Here is an 11,429-nt window from a genome sequence, read left to right as displayed (position 1 = left end):
CCGCCCCGCCCCGCAGCGCCGCCCCCGGGCGGAGGGCGTTCCTTTACGTACCGCACGGGAACGGCGTTAGCTTACCTCTGCGTGTGGAAACCGCGCAAAAATCCCGTTCTGAGCGAAAGCGTAACGTACACGGACTGAGCTTCAGCCTTTGCATCGCACGGCCGCCTCACCGCCGCCGCTCCGCCTCCGTCAGCGCCCGAAGGCTGAGCGAACACAGCGCAAACCGCCGCCCAGGTTGGAAGAGGAACAGAGCGACTTCTGTCACACCTCATGTAGCCCCGATGCGGAGCTCAAGTCTGACGAGGAGTTCAGCTAACGTATCAGTTCAGCAATTCCCAACGTATCTAGCGGGTTACATCAGCGCCTCCAGGAACAGCGCATCGAAACTGCAGAGTAGAAGTTAACTATAAAACATCGATGGATTTGAATTCCCACATTCTGCAGTTCAGGATCACAGAATCACAGGGTTGGAAGGGACCTCAAGGATCGTGAAGCTCCAACCCCCCTGCGGCATGCAGGGCCACCAACCTCCCCATTTAATACTAGACCAAGCTGCCCAGGGCCCCATCCAGCCTGGCCTTGAACACCTCCAGGGATGGACGGGGATCCACAGCCCCTCTGGGCAGCTGTTCAGCACCTCACTGTTCTCTCTAAAGAGTTTTCAGAGGATTTTTTTTTTTCCTAAAGAGTTTTCCTCTCAACAAGGAGCTGGAAAAAAAATCCTGCCAGCACAGACAAGCTGCTGCTAAAATAAGCAGCCCATATGTACCTAACCCAGTAGCACTCATCTGGCTGGGGTTGAAAAATATATCCTTTGGCCACAAATCCTCAGTGCATTCTTACAATCTTGCTGTCCTTATGCAGAGATGGAACTGGAAGACCTGGTTTGGGGAGTAAAACATGTGCTTTTGTTTGCTTTGTTGTTTAGTGTAGTTGGAACAGATGGAATGGAGCACAGATCAGAGCTGGGGGAGATGGGCAGGGTGTGCAGCCCAGCACACTGCCGGCCCTCAGAGGTGCTGCTCTGACAAGTTGAGGAATGGGCTCTGCACCCAAGGGAGCACTTGGTCACTATCCTCTTCTGGCACCATCAAGCACGCACTTAATGCACACCCCTATACCCTTCCAGTCAGTCAAAAGTTGCTATCAACTTTGTTTTTTTCTGGAGCATACAGGAACAAAAGATGCACAGGCTGTGCCCTCCCAGGAGCTCAGAGCATAAAGCTCACAGTGCAATACTTCCAGTACTGACAAGCCAAGAAACAGAGCATGGAAAAACAAATCACGTACCTTTCAGAGGTATTTTTTAATTGTTTTAAATGATGTACCATATACATCCATCATGTCACAAGTGCCCTGTCTCCAGCAGTACAGTAGACCTGCTGTACATCAGTAAGGCACTCAAGAGAGAAGTCATTCTTCATTAATGCACCAGGAAATTTCTGCTGTAAAGGATCAGTACAGTTTCTGCAGCAGCTCGACCACACGATGTACCCTGTTTGCTTTACACACGAGCAGGCTGGATGCCACTGCCCAGGAATTTGGCAAGTTTGTCATCACCAACTCACTTCCAAAGGCACTGTCTTCTTTTCCTGCCCCTAGCTGGGAAGAGAGACATTTCTGCTCCCCGACTTAGAATATCTTCAATTTCAGCACCAAAGGAACCAACGTTATCAGTTAATCCCAATGAAACAACTGCCTCAGAAGGACTGCATACCCTCTCCTCTCGAAGCCTGTGTTTTATGTGCTAACCCCCACACTGTGCAGTTTGTACCACCAGGGCTGGAGGCTCAGAGTATTGTGCGTTACCCAAGTCCTACTTCCCTTCAACTTTTCATCAAGAAATCAAAATGCTTTGAAATAGAGGAAATAAATTAAACAAATGTAACTTTGTTTATAAAAATATTTTCTTATAAATCTTTAAAGCTTATAAAAGCCAGAAAATACATTTAAAAGAATCTCTGAAACATTAATTCATCCTCTGAGGTGTGATTACAGTCCAGAAAGTGAGAAGAAACAAAGCCCAAAGACGTGTTACATTTCTCTTCCCACAATGAACTCTGTAGTACAGTGTGCTTAACCTCCAAGTCAAAACACCTTTCGCATCCTTCCCCTGGTCCACTGCCTGCACCACATCATTTGTTTGAAAATTAAGAACTGGAACTCAGCTAACAAAGCTGCTGTTTAGATAAATGTGGCACAATTAGCTTTTCCATAGTTACTATATGGAAAATTCAGATGTTGATTCTATCAGAAGCCATGACTCTCAAGCTAGAGCATGGGGATATCTATGCAGTACATAAGTGCCATTTTCTCATCATTACATTCTGAACTTGAATTTTCACATTGGGAAGGCAAGTGGTATCACATACACACATACCACTGTTTCAGCCAAACATTTTTTCAGCAACTTGGCATGTAAAAATACCTATATTCCTGTTTATTGATTATGGGATATGTCTTTGTAATAAAACTAAAATGACCTCGAGTCCATCCAGTATTCAAACCGCATCAGTTGGTCCTCTTGCACTTCCATGAAGACTGTCCTTCATCCTGCAGCTTTTTGAACTTTGGCCCAAGCAGGAACCACCAGCCAAACCCCAGGATGACACAGATGACAGATTCCACGTAGTAACCATCCAGGGTGGTGATACAGGAACCACCAGCTTTTGTGCAGAGCTGAAAGGCAGAAGCAGAGGTGTGAAGTGTTGTCTGGGAGGTACTGAAACAGCAGACTTGTTAGCAGGAGGCATTGGATAGTTACAGTTTAATTGCTTTTTCAAGATTCTAACTGAATAAATCTTGCTCTTTTTCTTACAGAAATGATGTGAGGCTTTTGAGTTCACAGTTAGTGTGAGAAGCAACAAAGCTTTGTTATAAAACATTTGGGAGATGGAGATTATTGGCCACAGGAGTAAATGCTACTGAAGAGGTGCAATGATTATTCTTAATTTCGTGGAGGGGAAAAAAATAATCCTATCCAAACTGCTTTTTTAGAAGTTACAGCCTTGCACGTCACATGGGGAACCCACAAACAGACAGCACAAAGCAAGCAGCCTGCAGTTATGTCTGAGGAAAACATGCCAGAGATGCTTTTCAGTTGAAGAACTGAAAGATAAAAACTCATTTAGAGGGAACGTGTTTGGTACATGACTGTTTCTACTATAGTTTATCTTTCAGTGCTGCTATGATCTCAAGATAAAGCAATCCTATGAACAAAGATTTCTGCCAGCATGTGATTCCGAGATGTGTCAGAATCAGATTAGGAGGAAGAAGGGAGTGGTGGTGGGGGATCACTGCCAACTGGAAGGATGCAGAAAAGCACTGGAGGAGTGAGCTGAAAGAGCAGAGCCTTGAGTGCAACAGATGCCAGGGCACAGGGGACCTAGTTAGTGGCAAGCTGAGCCGCGTGCTGAAAAGGCACACTGCAGAAGCAGCTTCCTCTCTGCAACCACTCAGAACTGCAGCTCCATTTGCAGAAGTCAAATACGACTCGTTTGAACACTGTGTGTGTTTAGAGGACTTCACATCCCAGAGTCCTGTAAACACAGAAAAGTATTCAACACTAAAATCTCAATTACAAGTAAGGAAAAAACCCATGCAATACAATCCCCCCTGACACTTCCACTCCTGCAGACACCTGCATTAAAATTTGTCATTTGCCCACACGAAGGCGAATGTGAAACCCAGCTTCCCAGCCAGCTGTGCATGCAGTTGTTTGATCCGTGCACAGCAGCACAATGTGTTCTCTGTTCTTTTCCACAGGGCTCCCAGAACTGGGAAGGCAGCCAGTCACACTGCTCAGCTTCACGTGGAAAGCAGAGATCAAAGACAGCAAAGTAACATCATGGTAGAAGGAATCGAGGTATGAAGCCAGGAAGCCTCCAGACAGACAGAACCAAAACCTGCCACAAAGCTGCAGTGACTTGGAGACAGACAGCCTGCCAAACACAGAGTGCATACTTACACAGCTCCAGGCTGAGCAAAGTTTACTCAGCAGCTACAGCCTCCACATACTGGAGAGGATGCAGCACTGATCTGCTGCTTCCACCATCAGCTTTTTCTCTCCAGTTAAGACAGAAAGGAACAACTACTCTGCAAGTGGAAATCTTTGGTGAAGATGTTAACTATGAAGAGTGCACAGATAAAAACAGACCGAATTTACCAGGCATGAAAATCAGTTCAATTGGAGACAATTTTTAAGTGTAAACTATGCACAGTACAGGCTTTCCAAGGTGAACAAAACATACTTAGAGAGGCAATTTTACCAAGAAATAGTTGAATAGAGACCTTCACAGCCTCCAAACTTACTTCTGCCTCAAGTGCATTTCCACAGGCCTGTTCCTGGGCTCCTGTACACTCTTTAACCGTGAGTGGATCAACAAGCCAGAGTGCAACAGTGGATGGCCAGTTCCCTCCCAGGTTTGACACAGTATTGAGGAGCGTCATGTAGGTTCCTCCGATCAGTGGATCGCTGACTTTGGCATTAAAAGCCATTATAGCAACATACATGCTATACAGCGAGATCTACAGAAGGGATAAAAACCCACAGGACAGTAAGGTCTCCCCAGTTACAGGCAATGACAATAAAAGCCCTAACATAAACACTGTTTTGAACGATTACTTGACGTTAGCAACATTGATTGAAAAATAATCCTAACAGGTTAAAGTTGCACAACAAATTAGTCCTGCAGTTTCCCTACTAATCTCAAGTTGCTGTGATGCTCGCATCAATTCACAGAAACAGATCCAGTCTCACAGGCAATCGAGTTCCTCAGGTTATCAAATTGAAGTTATGACAAGGCCAAATAAAATAGCGTATAAAAATAACACGTTTGCTTGCTCTGATCCAAAGACCAGTTTGTACCAGACATTCGTTTTTCAGGCCTATGGATTGGATCCATTATGTTGTTTCCTCAAATCAATAGAGCAGTCATAAACACTTGTTTTATGGAGCTGCACAACAGGCACAATCACCACCATGCTTACAAAGCTCAGTCAGAATGCTGGTATTTCTAATGGTACCAAGCTTCTGAGCTTCTGCATTTGGGGAAAAAGTCTTGGAAGCAAAAGCAGATCTGGTGAACTGGAGGTGACTCTGCAGAAGATGTCCAACAGAACACCCATAATGGGGAGAAAAGATATTTGCAAAACTAAAGTCGTATAGCACAACAGATTGTTCCCTGTGAACAACAGTTGTTCATGGCACTTCTAGTCCTCTAGATATGGAATACCCTCCTGTCCCCCTTACCTGATGTAAAGCATAGCTCAGCAGTACTACAGCATAGTAGTAGATAGGAAATCCTCCTTCGTGTCTTACTCTAGGAGTCCACCATACCAGAAAAGCAAATTCCAGTCCAAGAAGTAATCTGCAGGAATAAGACAGATAATGTGTAATTCAAATGATTATGCCCATGTTTCTGCACCTTCCTACAAAGCAACCATCACACACCTGTGTATATAACATAGTAAAATAGAAATAGTGTATATCTAGTTAGAGTTATCTTGTGTATAATTACATATTTAATATTTAACAAACCATTTAACATTGGAGCCATAAACCTTAAACCTCAACAATTCTCTCTCCCCTATAACACTGCCAGACCTCCTCCCCCGTCCCTCACACAGAAATTCTTTTTGTAGGAAGCAACACACGATATACAACCAAATTTTATTTATTTATTCTTTTTTTTTAATGAAAACATACATAAATTGCACTGGAGCATAATCAAGTATTGAATGTTACAGACCAAACATCGATCTACTGGATAAAAGCATTGAGTAATTTGCTGGATTCTGTGGCTTGCTCCAGAATTGAAATTCCTGCAGGATTCCATGAGCAAACTCCCATTTAAGCTACTCAATGCAAATAACATCTCCTCAGTCTGTACCCACTTCATTCACCTTTCATTCTCGGAGATCTCAGTGAAGCACACATCTAGCAGGTGTTCCCAATGACTCACCAATGCACTGAGCCTCTCTTACATCACCTCATAATTACACAAAGTCCCAAATCTAGTCAGAACAGTCCATGAACAGGGAACTATTGATACTGAGTAAGAGCAGGAAAGCACTGCTCTAATGCTATTGTATACACCTGGTGAGGACACTGTGCTCCCTCAGGTCACCACATACATCACCTTCAAGGCACAAAATAGAGCTCAACTTACTAGGAAAATTCTGACACGCTTTTTCTTCTATCTGGAAGTCAGAGTTACAAAGCAATTAGAATACTTGATCTGAATACACAAGTGACCATGTTTCAATAAACCAGGTTTTGTGTGTTTTTACCTAAAAGGCATAGCTTTGTAAAACGTGTTCAGCGGCTGGGGGCCTGCTGTGTATTTGCTGATAATCAGAGGCAGTATTATCTGTAAAGGAACCATTGGAACTGCCAGCAGGGCTAGATGCTCCTTAGGTACTCCCTCTTCCACCAATTTGAGTCCTGTTACAGCATCTGCTGCTGAAAATCCAACCTGCAACATAAATTTGACAAAATAAACCAGGGAAAGCAGACACTGTATGGCTAGAAATGCAGTTCACATGGTATCAAATACACACAGAAATGTGGCAGAGTACAAATTGGAAACAAAAGTCAATTGATTTCCAAATTGGTTCTGAAACACATTCTATACTTGCACTCTATTCTCACCATAAATGCCAAAACTCTAGCAGGAACATTAAGCACAGCAACAGTGTTCATGCCCGTACCTTAAAGGCCTGCTGGTATCCAGAACTGCCAGGAGGATGCCATGGAAACCTAGTTTATACAGAGCTGCAGATTCTAGGAATACGGTTTAGGTTAAAATAAACATTTTCTGTCCTTTTAACTGAACACTACACAAAGAGCCTAACTGTAAGGAGGCACACTTAAAAATAAACTACTACAACAGAAGACTGCAATCAGACTTCTCCTCAATACTTGGGTAAACACTTAAATGTTAAAACAAATGTTTTCTGCTGTGCAAGCAGTTGTGTTTCCAAACTCCATGTGAGAATTTGGAACTGATGACAGCCATGAGCAAAGCTAAGATACAAGTGACATCACGGGAACCTCTCACAGCGTTGGCTTCTAACGTTCATAAATGCATTCCCTCACCTTTGCTGTGAGAATCAAGAGACAGAACGTAAAAACCGCTGGCATCTTGATTATTGAGAAGAGCAGCTTGTATGTATCAGTGATGCCTTGCGTTTCTTCTTTAGTTGGCGTTAATTCTTTGTTTTCTTTTTTGAAAAGGGCCACAAGTGTAGTGGTAATTAAAAAGACAGCTCCCCAGAAAAACAGGAAATCTAAAATAAAGAAAGAGACATTTATCCCAGCAGCTGCTAGAAACACTTGCTTAAAAATTTACTAAGTTGCAGAAATATGGTTATTTTGCAACAATATAAAGGACAATTAGTAATAAAAAATTGAATAGAGGCATTACTCGCTGACCCATGTAAAAACAAGCAACAAACCTAAGCACAAGCACGCAGCTACAGACAGCAGCAGGCACTGCAGCTCTTCTCTGCTCAATCCAGAGCCACGTGTCGGCTTGAGATTCTGACACAGCAGCAAACTGGGGCGCTTTGCTCAAGTTCTGTGTATTAGCACAGTGAGCATGATGGTGAACAGAAAAGGGAACATTTTGAGGAGCTGCACATAAAACCACCAGAAGTGAACGAACGAAGAAAAAAACCACATTTAACAATTACATGACAATGAGGAAAAACCATCAGTACTTTTCCACCACTCTCCAGTTAATTCATTGCGTAGTCACACAACCATTTTTCACCCTAATTCTACACTCCATTTAAAATCTACCATCTACAGGAAACAGACCTATACCCAAACGAGCATAAGGACGTTCTGACCAAAGTTCCTGTACAATCATCATGTCACTCAAAGAGATGTTTAAGAGCAGATGGTATTTGCTATCTTTTAAGCACTTTGTTTTAAGCAGATACAATATTTGTTAAACAGTGGATTTGCAGGAAGCAATAGTGAAGCACATCAGCATCTTATGACAAGTGCTTTGAGTTGGTGAGAAGATAATACAAGGTAGTGCCACCCTCCACCTCTGTGAAAGAGGCAAGAAAGAACTCAATCACGTGCAGAGGCTATAACAAAAGTAACCTTTCATCTTCCTGATCAGAAGCCACTCCAGAAGCCTCAAGTTAACTGAAAGGGAGAGATGGTGAAAGGGCAAAGACGGGGCCAAGGTTTCGTCAATCATTAGCTGCTCATCGTTGGCAGGAAGAGAAGCAGCACAGCCATGGAAGCAGGCATGGAAAGGCTGCTCCAGCTGTACCCCAGTTTAAAATAAAAAACGGCATTTCAAACTAACATCTGCTGCTTCCACATCACTTATTTTTCCTTCTTCAGCTTGGAGAGAAGACCTCATAGCCAATACTGCAGATTGCTCCCTCCTCTATTTGTTTGCTGTTGTTTTAAATACCCTGAAAGTATCTTCTGAGTAAACATCAGTGCTCAGAGCTGCTACGTACACAGGACACCCAGGAGCAGCACTCTAATAACAGCAGCAACTGTTACCACTGCAGCCTGAGGATGGGAATGGAAATAGCTTTGAGCATCAACACATGAATATTCCTGATCAGGTCAGCCCTGCCAGGTGCCACACAGCAATGGCTGGATAAGCTACAAGGCCATAATAAAAAAAAAAAAAACCCACATTTTTAAACTGTAGATATATTCCAGCATTTCTGGTGCCACCAGTGCTGCCTGTCCCCATTCCTGCTTTGTCTCTGCCTCCATACTATCACTAGGAAAACAATCCATTCTGTTAGGGTAAAATCAAACTTCAAAACTCAACCAGGGGTAGAGCAGGCTGTCAAAATATCAGCCAGGTGTGGGATAGCACAGCAGCTTTGGTAATAACACAGCTATACATCTCCCAGCAGAAAGCACATCCCGCAGTCAGTAGCCAAAATAAACCCAGGCTGCCTTGGAGAGGCTCCTTCTTCCTGCACTACACCTCTTCCTTTAAACGACAGCAAGCATTCATGTGACTGTGTAACAAACTGCTCAGGAATCAACAAACCTAGCCAGGGAGCTTCTAAAGGAAAAATAATCAAGTCATTTGAACAGCAAAGCACTAAAGTCGTACACATGCTAGCATAAACAACAGGAACACTGAAACACGTTCCTCACTTTTTTTCTCCAGAACTTTATTATTTGTTTTGATGTATGGTACTACATTGTTTCATGTTATATCCCAAAGTTAACAGAACAACTAATGCTTTTGCCGCTCAGCAGCCTGAGGCAGACTCACGCTCGTGAGGCACTGGCTTGTTCTTTCCCTAAGAGCAGCACTCAGTGAACAGAAGCGTTCAGTGAGCTGAACTGGCAGAAAACCAGTCACCTTCCTGAACTGTGAAGTTCCCTGCAGCTCTCCTCCAGCCCTGAGACAACCAGCACTGGGACCAGAGCCACACCTGTCTTTTCAGCGCTGGCTGCTACAGTTGCTACAGGACAAGCATGGACTTGGTGAACTGAGAGGTACAGTCACATGGACAAGGGAAAAGAGACTTCTTCAAGACAGTTTTGCTTCCCTGAAACAACATATCCTGCAACTACAATGTCAGAGATACTTACTTTTCTTACTCCACCCAGATTAATACTTCAGTACAAGTCAGACAGGTTCTATAGGCACTTTGATTTTAGTGCCTTTTTTTTTTTAAAGGCAGCATGTTTCTAAGAAAACCTTTATAAAAGCAGAACTAAAAAGAAAAGACAGCAACAACACACCCTGGAGAGCAAAGGTAAGCACAGACAAAAGAAGCTCTAAGTACACAAGTGATTTCCAAGTTGCATCAGCAGTGAAAGACTCAGTCTGCTGCTGCAGTGGGAGGGAAGAGATGCCAGCACTGCTGAACTGCACAGCAAGAAGCAAGGGCAATGATCCAGCAGAGACACTTTGAGGAGTACTCTGTGCTCGCTGACATATGGACAAGACACGGGACAAACAAACATCCCTAACTAACAATTAAATAACTATGCATTATCAGATCCTGTTTAATTAATTAAGGAAAAAAAAATTCCCCTGAATCAACTTAAAGGTGATCTCCCTTTGCAGACTAGAAATATGGTCAGGACTAAGCCCTCATCACTTCTATTCCTGCAAACAACACCATTCTCACAATTTTGGAAGAAGATACTTCCTTTATTCCCTTTTGCCCTTATTCCAGAACATGTTCCCAAAATGCCTCCTTAAAGAGACAAAGCTTTGGTGTCTTTTTTAAACAGTAATCTACTCCACAGTTGTTACGCTCAGAGAAGTTAAAGCAACCAAGTTTCTGAAGCGCTGAGCTCAGCCGGTCAATGACAGGGCAGATTTCCCTCACTTAGCCCAGGGAAACTTGGGAGCTCAGTCACAGAATCACAGAATGGTTGGGTTGGAAGGGATCTTACAGCCCACTCCGCCTCAGCTTCTGCCACAGGCAGGGACACTTCCTCCCAGTTCAGGCTGCCCAGAGCCCCATCCAGCCCAGCTTTAAGCATCCCCAGCTCTCTGAGCAGCAGTGCCAGGGCCCCACCACTCTCTAAGAATTTCCCCTTAACATCTGACCTAGATCTCCCCTCTTTTAGTTTAAAGCCATTCCCTTGTCCTATCAATATCTGCCACATTAAAAGTTGCTCTCTCTCCTGTTTATAAGCTCCCTTCAAGTGTTGGAAGGTCACACACTGAGGTCTCCCCAGAGCTTCCTGGAGAAAAGGGCTTTTCTCCAGGCTGAAAAAGCCCAGCATCCTCAGCTCTTCAAGCCATGAGCTCTGCCAGCTTTCTACAGTCTGTAAGACTTGCTCTGAACCATGCTGTGCTCTGGGCTCAGGGAGGAAGCATGCCCTTCCCTATACCGGTGCGCACACTGGTACCCAGGCAGTACCTGAGAGAGTGACGATGCCTCGGGGCTGGGGCTGGAAGCGCAGGTACTTGTTGCAGAAAGAGGCTGACTCAAGGGCCAGAAAGAGCACGTTGCCCAGGAAGTAGCCAGCCGTCTGTCCCACCGAGTTGCAGGTGGAGGCGTAGCCCACGTTCTCCCGGGACAGCATGGTGAGGGCCCAGCCATCCACGGCAATGTCCTGGGTGGCCGCCAGGAACTCGAAGAGGAAGAAAGTCACAGTGAGGGCCACCACGTCGGGGCCGCGGCCCTGCCCGTCGCCCAGCAGCACGTCCACCTGCGTGGACAGGTAGATCATGAAGAGCCCCAGCACGTACTGCGTGGGCACCAGCCACGACTTGCGGCGGCCGAAGCGCCGCAGGTAAACGGCGTCCACCAGGGGGGCCCAGAGCAGCTTGAGGCTGAAGGGCCAGAAGACGAAGCTGAAGAAGGCCTGCTCGGTGTAGCTGGCGTTCTTGCTCTGCAGGATGAGCGGCACGCTGCCCGCCAGCCCCAGCGGGATGCCCTGCAACACGTACAGCGCCAGCAGC

General features: G+C 44.8%; 1 protein-coding gene across 1 annotated transcript; it reads right to left on the bottom strand.

The window, feature by feature from the left end:
• Positions 1-1,287: 1,287 nt before the first annotated feature.
• On the bottom strand, positions 1,288-11,428 carry SLC33A1 (solute carrier family 33 member 1; the record flags this gene model as incomplete). The annotated part of the gene is made up of 6 exons (XM_010717094.3): positions 1,288-2,679; positions 4,312-4,527; positions 5,252-5,369; positions 6,292-6,476; positions 7,100-7,290; positions 10,885-11,428. Coding segments are annotated over 6 exons (1,422 nt in total), but the record flags the coding sequence as incomplete, so codon positions are not given.
• Between the last annotated feature and the right edge of the window lies 1 nt (position 11,429).

The sequence above is a fragment of the Meleagris gallopavo genome, chromosome 11, assembly GCF_000146605.3.
Source record: "Meleagris gallopavo isolate NT-WF06-2002-E0010 breed Aviagen turkey brand Nicholas breeding stock chromosome 11, Turkey_5.1, whole genome shotgun sequence".
Lineage (NCBI taxonomy): Eukaryota > Metazoa > Chordata > Aves > Galliformes > Phasianidae > Meleagris > Meleagris gallopavo.
The sequence above is the reverse complement of the archived record's forward strand: the minus strand, read 5'-3'. Positions and strand labels throughout refer to the sequence as shown.